This window comes from Echinops telfairi, unplaced genomic scaffold (genome assembly GCF_000313985.2).
Source record: "Echinops telfairi isolate 266 unplaced genomic scaffold, ASM31398v2 ScPeMD7_31;HRSCAF=116, whole genome shotgun sequence".
NCBI classification, from domain to species: domain Eukaryota; kingdom Metazoa; phylum Chordata; class Mammalia; order Afrosoricida; family Tenrecidae; genus Echinops; species Echinops telfairi.
Window position 1 is genome coordinate 38,638,246 of NW_022103928.1, and position 15,780 is coordinate 38,654,025.

At 42.7% G+C, this 15,780-nt stretch overlaps 1 protein-coding gene across 1 annotated transcript in view; it reads right to left on the minus strand.

Moving 5' to 3' along the window:
- Positions 1-203: 203 nt before the first annotated feature.
- Positions 204-15,780, minus strand: part of UBE3C (ubiquitin protein ligase E3C) — a 144,251-nt gene continuing 128,674 nt past the window's right edge. Inside the window, exon 23 of the mRNA XM_004702334.3 lies at positions 204-2,092. Within this exon, the coding sequence (XP_004702391.2) occupies positions 1,922-2,092 (171 nt within the window). The 3' untranslated portion in view covers positions 204-1,921. The remainder of the gene's footprint in view (positions 2,093-15,780) is intronic.

Here is a 15,780-nt window from a genome sequence, read left to right on the forward strand (position 1 = left end):
CTCGTACTGTATTTTTCAGTAAAGATGATTTCAGAAGGTAGGCACTAATCCATAGCATATATGATTTTAAATATTGCTATTTTGTATTGACAAGCGGCATCTTAAATACCTGCGAGAAAACTAGGTGCCACTGGAAAGCCGCGGTTTCACTGAGGAAGAGCTTCACTAGCCACAGTGACTGCGGGTACGACTCCAACACCATCTTGGAAAAAAACATTTTAATGCAAATATTTAGCCAATGGAACATACAAATAAATAAGATCAGAGTAGCCGAGATAAAGAAACTAAAGTGGTATGGCCAATTTTTCTGCAGCCCAAATATTCCAAAATACTGATAATAAAATATACAAATTAACTAGTTAAGTAAAGAAGATATAGAACATTCAACATAAAATCACCTAAGATAAAAACAAAACCAAAGATAAAACCCTAGTTATTTTATTTCTGTATATCAAGACTACAAATAGCATTTGAACACTTAATTTATTATCCAAATTAAGAAATTATACATTTGTGTTTTGATAATGGTCATTGTCTTAAAAGTGTCATTCAGTTTTCCTGCATTTAGAAGTCCCAGATATTGCTAATTATGGTTGATTAAAGAGGACATCCAACAGAGCCTCCGGCATGGGGGAGATGAGAACAGTTTAGCTTCCTCTCCCCCAACATCAACAAAGGGTCATTCCGCTTTCTTCTCTGGAGTTTTGAAGTACTTTCCATTTAGAGCGACAGACATCACAGAACATCACACATCAGGTCCAGATAAAGTGCCTTACAACTCGAGACTTAGTGAATGTTCCTTCTTCCCTGGAAAAACATGCAGCACCCCTCCAGGAAGCGGACCAGCGGGTGCAAACGCACGGCAACTCAACGCCAGGACGACTAGGGTGCTGTCCTGCCCGGCCCCAAGGGATAGGGAGGTGAGCGAAACCATGGAAAATATCTGGCCACAGCAGGCTTCAGATACAGAGGATAAAGCCCGCTACTTTGGTTCAAGTGACTTCAGTAGATGGTACACTGTATTTCTCCTCCAAAGGCATTCTTTACGGAGGGCAACACATCTGCCTTAGGAACTGGAGAGTCTTGCCCGCCCCTCTCCCCAAAGCTCGACAGCTATGAGACAGCCTTCCAACAGCGAGTGAGGTCTATGCCTCTCATTCACGCGAAGCTCTATCACAATCATCATGATGCGGTCAATGTTATATTTCAAATAAGCATGCTAAGTCCCGTGTGTGGGAAATGGCTTAAAACACACAACTAATAGATTAGCATCGTTACCTCTTTTTCAACTATGACCACTTTGGGAAAAGGCAGCAGGGAACATGATGCCTTTAGTTTTTAACAAGTAGGCTTGTAAACAATTCAACCACATGAGAAGTATTGGGGGGGGGGGGGCACCGGAAGTGGGCCTTCTCGACGCCTCTGACCCTGTGTCTCAACAAGCATTTCTCAGTAGCCCATGGAGCCCATTGTTGACCCTGGAAGCAACGTGCTGCACTGGCCCGGTGGACAGCCAGCTCAGGGAGGTGTTTACGATTGGATCAGCACAAAGCCAAAGCTTCATCTTTGGTTAATTTTACTGAATTGCCACTAGTCTTAAAACTGTGCTCTTCTTGGCAAAATGACTAAATCAGCCACGTGGCACATAATATATGTATATATAATTTTTTTACGTTAAGTTATTTGAGAAGCAGTGTCAATCTACTTGAATGACCATGGCTTAAGAAAAATCATTTTTAAAACTTCAGGAAGGGAGAAACGGTGGAGAGCAGGGTGGGAGAGGACAGTGTAAGAGGGCGTCTGTCAGAAAGGAGCGTGGCGGCGTCCAGCCGAGGGGCCTGCTGGTCTGGCGGAGGTGCTGCTCACGTACGAGGCACCGGTCATTCCTCTGTAGAGTGTCAGGTTCAACATCAGCTGCAGCTCAGCTCAGTTCAAACCCAGCAGCACATTCAATGGCGTAGAGAAGTTTGCTTCGTAAGAGAGTCTCATCATAGAACTCGGGGAGCTTTAGCAGGTTCATGCAGGTACTGGCAGTGGGGAGCCGCTCCAGGTCAGAGCCGCCGTTGTGAATGCAAAATGCAGGATATAGTTCCTGAAAAACAATACAGCAACAGGGCCTTTTATGGCAAAGCTATCCCCTAAAAGAAACATATCTTTCTCCCCTCAGCTTCCCAAGCCCAGCAGGTGAAACCTCAGTAAGTAGGAAGCTATTAGTGCTTTTCTCAAAAGGGCACCGGCTTTGTTTCCGTATTAAGACTTCACATTAAATGTCACTATAGCCTGTGGGTGTTCTATACTTCCAGTCAGTTCACCACACTGTGTGTCGCAGGGGGATCGCCCATGGGGACATTTCAGAGGAGGTTCCAGACTAAGCCTAGGAAGAAAGGCCTGGAGCCGTATTTCTGAAAAGTTGTCAAATGTACAAATGTGCTTGATACAACTGATGTATGGATTGTTACAAGAGCCGTCAGAGCCCCCAATAAAATGACTTCTGAAAATAAAATAAGGAAATAGCTGTCCATGAAATCTTTTCTGACCCGGTGCTAGAACACAAGCACCCTTGGTTGGAAGGCATGCAGAGTGCCAGACTCAAACCCACTGATGATGCTGCAGACACTCGTGGGCTGACTTGACAACGCTGCTTACCGTGGTCCATGGGATCTCCAGGAGCTGAAGCCAACTCAATGACAATGAATGAAGTGCTGCCTGCATAGAGGGTGTGTACATAACCACAACCACCATCTGTTGTAGCAATCTTCTCAGTGACTCGGGGCACTCACAGGTGTTTATTTATTTATTTTGGTGAGGGGGGCTTTTAAGAAATGTACATATTTGCTTATATTGAAATATGGAGGAGACAAAACAAAACAAAAAAACAAGCACTACCTATAAGGGAGGGAAGAAATGAAGTAGGAAGGATAGTATAAGAAATTAGATTCTCCAAATGAATCCTGTTACGTAGATTTGATTTTAGAACCATGTAAATGTATATATTGATACATGTATATATATCTATATATAAATAAACCTGTATGAGCAAGTCAATTTCCATAAACTAAAAGCAGAAAGAAACAAATTAACTACCATAGTATCATATGAAGCAGATAAGAAAGTATTTCCACAAAATCATTACACAAAAATAACAAAATGTGAAGCTACTTTTCTAGTTAGGTCTGCAATTGTGGAAGCAGTGCTTCCGTCTCCCTAACCCTTCTTCCAAGCACTCTGTGCACTTCCATTTACACCACGTCCAAACCTGGGCCCCTCGAATCGGCTCAGGGCTGTGGGGTGGAGAGGATAAGGGTTCACAAGAAATTCTTGTGGACAGCTCTTGCTACGTTTGAAGAAGGAGCACAAGCATTGTTGTGTGAGGTGGGGGTGGGAGGGATTCTTCCCTGGACTTTTCCTCACCAATGCGGTTTTCACAAAACTTCCCCATAAGCCCTCATGATCATCCTGGACCCCTCGAGAAAAGTCTATCAAGCTTAGTTAGCCCTTGGGAATTCCAAAACACTGTCACTACTACACCTTCTGAGTTGACCGCTCAGAAGCCACTGTTCTGACTGGTGGTTGCTGTCTGGATCACACTGCTAAATCCCCGGCTACAAGTCACTCTATGAAATCACTTTCATTAGCTTCAATCTTGCTTAGAAGGCCAATGGAAAGAGCAGCAGCTTGAGCTAACTGATCTTCACGAGACACACTTGGATCCATTCAGCTAAAAGCTTGCTGAGGCCAAGAAGTTCAACGACAATGGAAAGGTCAAACCCTGTCAGATCTGGGCTTCAGTTAGCTATGGCTTATCAATGGTCATGCATCGTTTCTGGCCTTCAGCAATAGTGACTCATCTTTGGCATCCTCAGCTACTGTAAAATATGCGATCCATTCAATCATTTTATGTGGGGTAGCATTCCCTTAAACGTCTTGGAAACCCTCAATGATTTGGGAAGAGAGTGAGTTGAGTTTATTTAAACATTTATATTAGTCCTGGCCTCAGGACAGGCCCCCCCCCCCCCACTTTCATGAAACAAAAAGTATCCTCTCCAGTGTTTTTGAAGGCACCCTAATGAGACAAAAGGCAGAATCTTATTACCGGCAGACAATGAGTGCAGCCATCGCTGACTGCAGAAACACGACTCACACGTGTTTTATTAGGAATAAACGCATGTAGACATGAACTAAAACTCTTGGCAATCCTTTTTGACTCACCCTCATATTTACCTACCATACCACCCTGCAGTAGCTAATTCTAACTATTATAATAGATAGTATTTATGATCAAATATGCATAATGAGCTAAAGTGAATAATCACTAGTAAAAAGATATTTTAAAAAAACCCAACTTATAACTAAATTTGAACTGAAAATAATTTCAACTTGTGATGTATTTTTATTTTCTCCATACTTAGGTTCCACTTCTGTCTACTGAGGAAGACTAGGAACCATGGCCAACCAGGCGGCAATGAGCAGAACCAGTCCCCAGAGAGGGATCGCTAAGGAAACATTTCCCAGTAAAAGGAAACAAGGCTTCTTGGAAAAACATCTGATTCCACATGTGGGCCAGGAAGTGTACAGAAAAATATCACCAGAAAGCAAGAAAGCTATCAAAACTCCTCAGATTATGTTAAAAGAGACCCGGGAGCCAAGTCGAAGGAATACCCCTGACCCAGACCAAAGATGGGGCAGTTTGAACACTGGTGAGAATAACTACAATGGATTGACCCCCTCACCTGTTGAAACCCGAGAGCTCTTAATCATGTAAAAAGCAAAACTCATGGTTACCTTTGGATGGTGCCAGACAACCAACTCCTTATTCCGAAACTCAGCAACGCAGAGAAAGAATCAAGGCTTATTCTACATGTGCTGTACAAACCACTCTTCAGGGGAACCCAAGAGTTGATGTGGGAATGTTCTTCTTTGTAGAAAATACCAGTTAATAAATGAGGAAATGATGTAATTGGAATATAGCTGTTTTATAACCCATAATAATGGACCTAGGCGGTAATCATCAATGACTGCTAAAATGATTGTGTGAAAGGGTGACGGAGGGTTTTATAATAGATGGATCAGGCTGACAACAACTGAACCCAGAGATGGACCTCAGCATCTCAAGGAGACAACTCAAATACCGTGTCTCCAGCAGCTGGCAGGAGGAAATGTAGAGCTCGCTACTGCCCAGGCAGGAAAATTCAAACCGACAAGTTGTACAAGATATATGAAGCAGCAGCTGAGTTTCTGTCGTCAAATACATCAGAGGGAAATAGAAGAGGGAGGTGGAACCTGTGACTAAGAAGAGATGTGAGAGGAGCCCTGGGGTGTGGTGGACTATGCAGCAGCGACTTCCAACCCCAAGGCAGAGATCAGAGCTGACAGATATCAAGCGCTATGTATGGGCTGTGGCTAGTTTGGACCAGGACCCAAACAATTAAAAAAAGAAAGAGAAGGTAAATAAGCGGCCATCTAGTCCAGAAGCAACAAAGCCCACAAGGAAGAATCACACCAGCATGTGTGATCATGAAGGGTCGAGGGGACCAGGTATCAAGCACCAAAGGGGTGGGGGGAATCCACATCATTGTGAATGAGGGGAGTGCGCGATGGGGACCCAATGCCCATCTGTAGACAACTGGACATCCCTTGCAGAGGGGTAGTGGGGAGGAGATGAGTCACTCAGGGTGCAGTGTAGCATTGAAGAAAGCCACAACCTTCCTCTAGTTCTTAAACGCTCACACACACCCCCGCCCCAAAATCATGATCCCAATTCTATCTTGCAAACCTGGTTAGACCAGAGGATGCATAGTGGTGTAGATGGGAACTGGAAGCACAAGGAATCCAGGACAGATGAACCCCTCAGGACCAGTGGTGAGAGTGGCCATACCGGGAGGGAAGAGGGAAGGGGGGTTAGAAAGGGGGAACTGATTACAAGGATCTACATATAACCTCCTCCCTGGGGAGTGGGCAACAGAAAAGTGGGTGAAGGGAGACGCCAGGCAGTGTAAGCTATGATAAAATAGTAATTTATAAATTATCAAGGGCTCATGAGGGAGGGGAGAGCGGGGAGGGAGGTGGGGGGAAAAAAAAGAAAGAAAAATGAGGAGCTGATTCCAGGAGCCCAAGTGGAAAGCGAGAGTTTTGAGAATGATGTGCTTTACACAACTGATGTATGTGTGGATTGTGATGAGTTGTACTAGCCCTAATAAAATGATTAAAAAATATAAATTAAAAAAGAAAGAATTAGGAGTTAGTAGACACAAACAGTGCATTCTGAGATGGGCTGTTCTCGACAAGGCCAGTCGCCAGCCACCCTGCTCCATGCGAGAAACGGGAGGCATTCTGCTCCGGGAAACGCTTAGGTCTCAGAAAGCCTACGCGCAGGTCTACGCTGCCCCATCGTGTGGATGGGAGTCGGGATGACTTGGCTGGCTGGGGTTGGGTTTTGCTTTATCCTGACCATAGAAAAGGGTGAAGGAAAGTAAGTCAAACTTACTGCCACTGATTTGATTCTGACTCATTGAGAACCTCTCGGGCCGGGTCCAACTAACTGTTCCTGCAGGTTTCCAAGACAGACTCTTTCTGGGAGTAGAAAGTCTCATCCTTCTCCCTCAGTGCAGCTGGGGGCTTCAAACTGCTGACCTCAAGGAATGTGTGGCAGCATCTGAGCTCTCTCACAGTGTGACAACACCCACCTGACAGAAGCTATTTCTGCTCAACTGGTTTCATCTACATGGTAAATGTCCAATATAGTCTATGACGTGGGCAAAGTGAGACAGCTTTGCTCTCAACGTGCTCTAAAGAGACTGATGTGCCCTACTGCCAACTTTTCTAAATTTCCCTACTGTAATGTCTAATATCAATATTTTAAAAATATGGTGTACAGAAAAAATGCCACCTTCCCCCCAATGATAGTTTATGTGCTACTTTAAATTCTATTAAAAATGTTAGACAGAAAGCAAAGAGAACCTCAAAGAACACCCCATCCATTTATTAGCAAGCATTTTAAGTACACGAGGGGAATAATTTTCCTCGGATGCTTAAATAAACTAAGATAACAGGATCAAATGTTTGAAATCGAAAAGGCCCTTTGAAGGCGGAGGTCAGCAAGTGCTGGTAAAGTTCTGGGGTAAATGGAAATCTTGAAGCATATTTTGCAGTAAAGTGTCACACTTTAGTGTTCCTTTCATCATGCTAATTGAATTTTCTACTCTAAGTCTTAATAGTTAAAAAAAAGAAAGAAGTTCTTCATTGAAATCTGAGTTGAGGGCACCATTTCATGCATAATTAAATACAGCACAACGGGAATTTGCATTAATTCAGAATGAGAAAAACCATCCATTTATTATGTGACATGACGGCAACTTAACAATTTCTACAGCGCTTTAATGATTTTTTTGGTCTGTAACTATCACATTTATTAAACATATTAAACTTTAATTAGCTTTAGCAAATGTTATTCTTCTCCAATAATCTGGCACTAAGGAGTTCCCTAACTCTTAAATTATGCATCCCTGCCTGTGCCATTTAGAGCTCTGCAATGGGAAAGACAGGAGTGAATTCTGAATGTATTATGGAAAACTTTTTATCAAACCCCATATTTAATCTCTGTTGAACTACTGGAAAAGGCCAACATAGTAAGACTGTCTCATGGTTCCCAAAAGTGTTCTTCATGGTGCAACAATCATAAAGTTATCTTTCCCGGGAGATATGAGAATTTTCACTATAATTCTGTTTAGGATTTTAAAAGTGAATTCAAAACCCTACATTGTACCTCCAAATATGTAACACTAATAAAACAGAGCTCTCAAGACACGAGTCTTAAAATGTTACAAACCAATACTGATGGTTCTTCGTACTTTTGTCATTTTACGCCAGACTGTCACTGGTTATCAAGATGTCTAATATCTACTCCTTTTAAAAAGACTTTTATGAGCCTCCTTTTTACACTACATTTCATTTCTGCTCTTCGGTGCTTCAACGCAGTACGATTTCAAGACATCACTGTTAGCTTGGCTCTGGAAGAACCCAAATGCTCCTTTCAATATTACTGCCTGATTCTCATTAGACTCATGGAGGTCAATTTTCAGATCTGGCCAGTGCGTAAAACCTGGTCTTGTCCTATCTTTTCCTGTTAAAAGGCGAGTTTACCCTGTGTACATTTATTGCTGTCGCAGTCCAGCCTTCTTTAACTTTATGACCCTTAATGTCGCCTCTGCTGTCTAAATATTAGTTGATCTGTCGTATTTTGTGTGGTTTTTCCCTCCACTGGCTTTGTAGAGCGATTTTAATATTCAGTAATATTAAACTAATAGGTTTAAGCATGTCTTTTATTTCTCACCACTTCCAATATGCAAACTGTTGATGACTTATGTCCCATCAAAAGTAAAAATGCCTTTGTCATGCCTCTTTCCCATCTCTCGACGTTACTGTTCTGGCTCTGATGTCACTTACGGGGACTGGATTGAGGCCAATGTTAAAAAGAGCTTAGCAAATAGCTAATGAACTATAAGATTTACTCACTGAGATGTAGTTCAATGATTTCAGTCCATTGACGAAAGCTGGGCAGCCATCACCACCACCACAGTTGAGTTTTAGTACATTTTAATTTCCCCTAGAGTTATCTACCGCCTCCAGCTCTTGCTTGATCTTTACAAACTTGCCCTTTAAAGACATTGAATATATGTAGGAATACACCATATTTGTCCTTTTATATATAGATTCTTTCATTCAGCACAGGTGCAGGGAACTTTTTCCAAAGTGATCATTTGGATGTTTATAACATTCACAGGCCATATAAAACGATCAACGTACAGCTTAGCCGGCTACGTTTGGTCACACATTGACTAAGTGACCCCTAAGGAGATCACAGCTGGAGCGGCTTGTCTTTGGTGAGGTAAGGTGTGGTGTCAGCTGGCACGGAAGATTTTTCGGGCCTTATATGGCCCTTCCCCACCCGACTTAGTATAATGCTTTTGAGTTCATTTTTATAGTAATTCATTCTTTTCATTGCTATATAGAATTCCATTGTATTTTAAAATTTTTAATTATTGTTATAATTGCACAAACTGCTGCTTCCACATTTAAAATTGTTCCCTTGCCAATAGTCATCTATGCTGACACCAGAATTTGAGCTATATCTCAATTCTGCTGTGTGTCATTGAGTCAATTCCAATTCAGAGAGACTCCTTGAGACAGAACAGAACTGCCCCCTAAGTTTTCTAGGCTGTGGTCTTTTTAAAGAAAGCATTTTATTGGGGGCTCATACAACTCTTATCATAACCCATACATCCATCCACTGTGTCAAGCACATTTGTACATTTGTTGCCCTCATCATTCTCAAAACACTTGCTTTCTACTTGAGCCCTTGATATCAGCTCATTTCCCCCTCCCTCCCCATTCACCCCTCCCTCATGAACCCTTGATAATTTATAAATTATTATTTTGTCATGTCTTACACTGTCCAACGTCTCCCTTCACCCACTTTTCTGTTGTCCACCCCACAGGGAGGAGGTTATATGTAGATCCTTGTAATCAGTTCTCCCTTTCTACCCCACCCTCCCTCTACCCTTCTGGTATTGCCACTCTCACCACTGGTCGTGAAGGGATCATCTGTCCTGGATTCCCTGTGTTTCTGGTTCCTATCTGTACCAATGTGCATCCTCTGGTCTAGCCAGATTTGTAGGTAGAATTGGGATCATGATAGTGGGGAGGAGGAAGCACTTAAGAACTAGAGGAAAGTTGTATGTTTCATCATTGCTACCCTGCAATCCTGACTGGCTCGTCTTTTCCCCACAACGCTTCGGTAAGGGGATGTCCAGTTGTCTACAGATGGGCTTTGGGTCTCCACTCTGCACTCCCCCTAATTTACAATGATATAATTTTTTGGTCTTTGATGCCTGATACCTGATTCCTTTGACACCTCATGGTCACACAGGCTGGTGTGTTTCTTCCATGTGGTCTTTGTTGCTTCTGAGCTAGATGGCCACTTGATTTATCCTCAAGCCTTTAAGACCCCAGACGCTATATCTTTTGATAGCCGGGCACCATCAGCTTTCTTCACATTTGCTTATGCACATATTTGTCTTCAGTGATCGTGTCAGGAAGGTGTGCATCATGGAATGCCAATTTAATAGAACAAAGTGTTCTTACATTGAGTAAGTACTTGAGTGGAGGTCCAATGTCCATCTGCTTCCTTAATTTTATACCTATAAATATATGCATGTAGATCTATTTCCCCACCACTGTATTTTTTTTCCCCTAGATTTCTTTTTGGTTTACTTTGAAAGCTTTAAGTAATTAAAAGCATTAAGCTATGTGGCTATACTTTCTAGTTGCTTAAATGTGATAACAGAATGGATTTTCAAAAGTTTGTGGAAAAATGGAATGAAAAGATAACAAATTTCTCCATCTCTTTTAAAAGGCCCCTCATATAGTAAGAGATACAGTGCGCATCAATAATTCTTTAAAAACCTTAACTTGTTCAATGATAAGGCCTTCATTTGAATCACTCTTTGGCTGGATATATTCAAGTCTATTTACTAGGGGGTTTATATGGTGTTGTGTTGTGTGCCATTGGGTCAATTTTGACTTATAGAGGAGACATTGTACAATAGAGAAGTGTTTTCCAAAGTAGGTGATGCTGCCCCCGGGGTGGCAAAAGCAGTTTTTAGACTTTATCCTGGAGTATGGGCTACAGCACAACAATTTTTAATTGTCAGTGGGGTGCTGAGTAATTTTTTTTTTTCCTGAAAAGGTGCCAAATAAGCTTGAGAACCTATGTGCTAGAGTAAGACTACCCTAGAGGATTTTCTAGGCTATAGTCCTTACAGAAGAACCCTGGTGGCAGAGTGCTTATGCATTGGGCTGGGATCAGCAAGGTCGGCAGTTCAAAACCACCAGCCAGAGCCTTCTACTCCCGTGAACAGTTCTACCTTGCCCTATAGAGTCACTGAGAGTCGGCATCAACTTGAAGTCACTGAGTGAATCTTCCTCCTTCAGAGCTGCTGGGTGAGTCTGTCAACCTTTAATCCCGCCATCGAGTGCTTCCGCCTTGCCTCACAAGGACCGTATGTTTGAGATGGATGTTTCGTTGCCTTAGCAAAGGAATGATAGTCTGCCAGGTTAAAAATTACTGGATCATACCTTTTAGAAATAAACCAGAGACCTCTAGATACTACTCTACTGCACTAATTTTCAACCAGTAGATTGTGCCCATCAGGGGACATTTATCAATGTCTAAAAAGACTTTTCTGGCTGTCCTATTAGAGAGTCGGGTGAGGTGAGCATCTAGTGGGTACAGGCTAGACCTACTGCTATGGAACTATTTTCAATTCAGAGCCACTCTCTAGGACTGAGTAGAACTGTTTCATAGGGTCTTCAGGCCCACCCCATGTAGTTTATATTTTAATTTTAACCTTTTATTTTGAATTGAGTGAAAGTTTACAGAAAAGATCACCAGATTCACATTAAACAATTCATATACAGTTGTTTCCAAACCATCCAGTGCCTCCCCTCAATGAAATATTACTGACCCCACTGCCTCCCTGTGTTTCTGGTCCCATCTGCTTTCCTAATGCCCTGAATTTTGTTCTTGGGTAAATGCTGTCCTTTTGATCTCAACTGGTTGATTTTTCTAACCTGGGGCTGAGCTCAGACCTGAAGAGTGACTAAGGGCACAGTTCTGTGGGTCTACCAGCCTCTACCTTACTAGTAAGCCTGGTCCCCTTTATGATGACAGGGTTTGTTCCACATTTCTCTCCCACTCTCTCCAGAACCTTTTGACGTGCTCCTTTTCAGAACAGTGACTAGAGGTAGGGAGGCATCATCTAGTCCTGCTGGTCTCAAGGTTGTGGAGACTGTTCTGCACAGTCCATTCGTCCACTCCACTAACTACTTCCACACGTCTTTCCATTCTCTTCCCTCTGCATGGGGAGGCACATTCCTTGCACCTTAGATGGCTGCTCAGGAGCTTAAAAGACCCCAGAGGCTAAACACCAAGATGTAAAATGTAAGATGTAAACACGGTCTTTGTAAATAGAGTTGTGCCAACTGACCTTGGTAACCTCTGAGATGATGCCCTGAGCCCTTAGGCCCAGTGACTCATACCCTCAAGGTGTTCAGTTATGTCTACGACAGTGGTTCTCAACCTTCCTAATGCCACAACCCTTTAATACAGTTCCTCATGTGGTGGTGACCCCCAACCATAAAATATTTTCGTTGCTACTTCAAAACTGTAATTTTGCTATTACTATGAATCAGGTGACCCCTGTGAAAGGGTTGTTCGACTCCCAAAGGGGTCGTGACCCACAGGTTGAGAACCGCTGGTCTAAGAAGTTTTTATAGCTTTACCTCCTGTTTCTCTACCCTATTCATGGATGTAACTGTACATTGATAAATATGGTATCACCCTTTAAGGCTGTTCCCTCTTTGTGGAGCTGACTGCCTCATCTTTCTCCCAGAGTGGCTAGTAGCTTCAAGCCACCGTCCTTGTGGTTAGTATCCCAACAATTAAAGCCCAGGCTAGCGGTACCGTTCAATGTCCTACAATGTACGAAACCGCCTCCCTCAACCGAGACTGACACGAGCTAGACTGTCAAGAGAGCTGAAGATAAAGCTGTTCTAATGCCTCCGGCTTCCAGGGTTGGCAGTAGGAGTCAAAGGCGGGCACGCTTAGACTTCCTTTGTCGTTGAGCTACTGCTTCTGTCTCGATGCGCACAGACCTCTTTTCTTATTTTTAATCACAAAAGTTCAGTACCGGATATCCATTCTCCATTAAGTTTTCTTGAAATATATTTAGTTCTTTCAATCTGGGGGTGGTGGTTCCTCTTCAGGAACATTTTCTTCTGTAGCTGAGTATATTTTACTCCACTAATTCCATTAGTTTCTTCAGGAATACCGATCATCTGTCCATGGCTCCTTGTCTGTGTCTATTATTTCACTCTGCACACTTTGACCTCAGCTTTTTTTCTACATTCTTGTGATATTTTTTTCAAGACTGTCCACCATATCAGTGATAGGATTTTTGGCAGTTTTTATTTGATTTCTCATGACTTCTATTTCTAACATCATTGAGCTCTGCCATGGTTTTATTTGGCTCTTCCCACACCGTAAGTTCTTAAACATTCATTCACCTTGATTAGGATCTATGTTTCTCTCTCTCTTTCTCTGCTATTGAGTTGATACCAACTCATGGTGACCCTATAGGGCAAAGTAGAACAGCCCCTGTAGTTTTCTAAGACCATAACTCCTTATAGGAGTAGAAAGCTCTGTCATTTTCCCACAGAGCAGATGGTGGTTTCAAACTGCTGACCTTGCTGATCGCAGTCCAACAGATAACCCCAAGGGTAGCATTAAAAACAAGCATCCAAACTGATGTGTTTGAATCAACTCTGACTTACAGCCCCCTACAGGGCAGAGCAGAACTGCTCGAGCAGGCTGCCAAGGCTGTGACTGCTTACAGACGTTGACTGTAAGTTCTTACAAAAACAGACTGCACACCTTCTTGACTCAGAGGAGCTTGCGGGTTTGCACAGCCAAACTACCACTGTGATACCAGGTTCCTTTGGGATCGTGTAAGCGATCTTTGATACCCACTTCCCATGTGAGTACCATTAAGGGAAAGGGCACTACAGTCTCTGATTAGTTGACATGAAACTGCTTGTGGAAGAACAGGGGCTGAAGCGAGGGGCAGCTTCAGCTACAGAACATTTTTTGTACTGGTTGTTTCCTAACTATTTCTTTTCTGCCACTAGAAGTGATTCCCACTCCTGGAGTGGGACAGGAGTGTCCTCTCAGCCATCAGCTGTTATGCTCTGGTGCTCGATAACCTGCTGAGGGGTTGATAGCTGATTTGATCTGGAAACCTGGGCTTGGCTAGTCAAATCTGTGACAAATTTGCTTTGTTCAATGAACTCTAGCCAAGAGATGACACAGAGCCGAAGTCTAGCCTATTTGTTTTTATGTCCTCCTCTGACCAAACCTCCCAGGTCAGCAGAGAAGATATCTCATGGCTAAAGGACTGTTCACGTAGGCATGCCTGCCTTTCTCTTTGACTCGTTGTTGGGGATATGTCAGCAAAAGGGACTCTAACCCTCTAAGCTGCTGCAGTGTGCCACGGAGCCAGTGCCGACCGTAGCAGAGTACCAGGTCTTTTCTTCCGCAGAGCAGTTAGGAGTCCAGCTCTTAAACTACTGTGCCACCGGCATTCCTTAACCCTTGGGCAGGGATACCCAATGTGGTTGGGAAGGAGATCTTGGGTATGTGGACCTGTCCAGAGTCAGCAGTTTGACGTCATAGTATATACTATAGAATAAGCTAGGTACCTAGAGTTAAAACCGGTAACAAAAAGTATTAAGCATTAAGGAAAGAACATCTTTTCTCTTCAAATAATTATTTCCCTTTTGAAATGTCCCAGAAGATTCAAAACTTACCCTCCTATTCAATATTATCATAACTGTCAAATGAGCTATCCTCCTTTCTGTGACACCTCCAAGAAGGACAAAAACACCTGGTGCTAGTTGCTCTGTTTTTTGTTTCTTTTTATCAGATATGAACAGGGGAGACATGCCAGCCTCAGCTGCTAACATCACACAGATACAAGCCGACTTTTTTAAGGTCCTACCAACACCAACTGTGCCCTGGTTATCAATAATGAAAGGAAAATAAACTGATAGGACGTATTCATATATTGAAAGAGAATTACTGGCCCATCTTTAGCAGGGAATGTACTCTGGAAGAATTATTAGCATTAGGACTCAGTTGCACTGATTCATCCAAACTCTCTCACCTGGCTGCCCTTCTAATGAATATCACACACACTGGACAGGTAAGTGACCCAGAGCCTTAGTCAGCATAATTGTGTTAACTGGCCCACTGTAGGGATTATCTCTAAGCTCGCTGCTTCCCACAGTTAACCAAATAACAGTTGTCCAAACTTTCCTCTAAATTTTAAGATCAAAGCTAGGTTATCATTGTAGCACTTCCCAACAAAATATTACCGTATATCCTTGAGTATAAGTAGACCCAACTATCAGCCGAGGCATCTAAGTTATCATAAAAACTGCATTAAAAATGTGCTGGAACTCTCTCACTCACTCTCTCACTCACTCACACTCACTCACTCACTCTCTCACTCACTCACTCACACTCACTCACTCTCTCACTCACTCACACTCACTCTCTCAAAAAAATAAAAAAATAAAAAAATGTGTTGGAAAACTCGACTTATACATGAGCATATACGGTATTAGGGAACTTGATAAAATTTTGAGTGGTGGCCAGTAAGTATGTATTAATATCATTCAAATAATTTTGGAGGAAGCAGCCCTGGGGATAATCAAATCTAATTTCCCATTTTAGTGGAGAAAACTGACCTTCTTTGCCAGCTTTGAGGTGTCCCTGGCTTATGGGGAGGAGAGAGCTGTATGGAATGGGAAAGGGGAAGGAGGGGCACTTGGAATACAAAACAAGTGCATTTCACTGTATTTCAAATATGCTACAGGAAAAAGAAAACGCAAACAAATAAAAAGGCTGGATCATGTAAGCTCTGAAAACAGTAATTTGACTAAATAATTTAATCTGGAGACAAAAAGAGCAAACACATCTCAAAGTGTCTTTGTGTCTAATGAAGCCCTGCGTGTGGGTGCCCCGGGACCCATGGCTTTCACTGTTACACAGAGGGCAGAAATGAAAGCAGGTAAGGTACAACATTGGCATGACAATGGAAACGAGAATTTGTGAAAACACACACACACACACACACACACACACACACACACACACACACACAC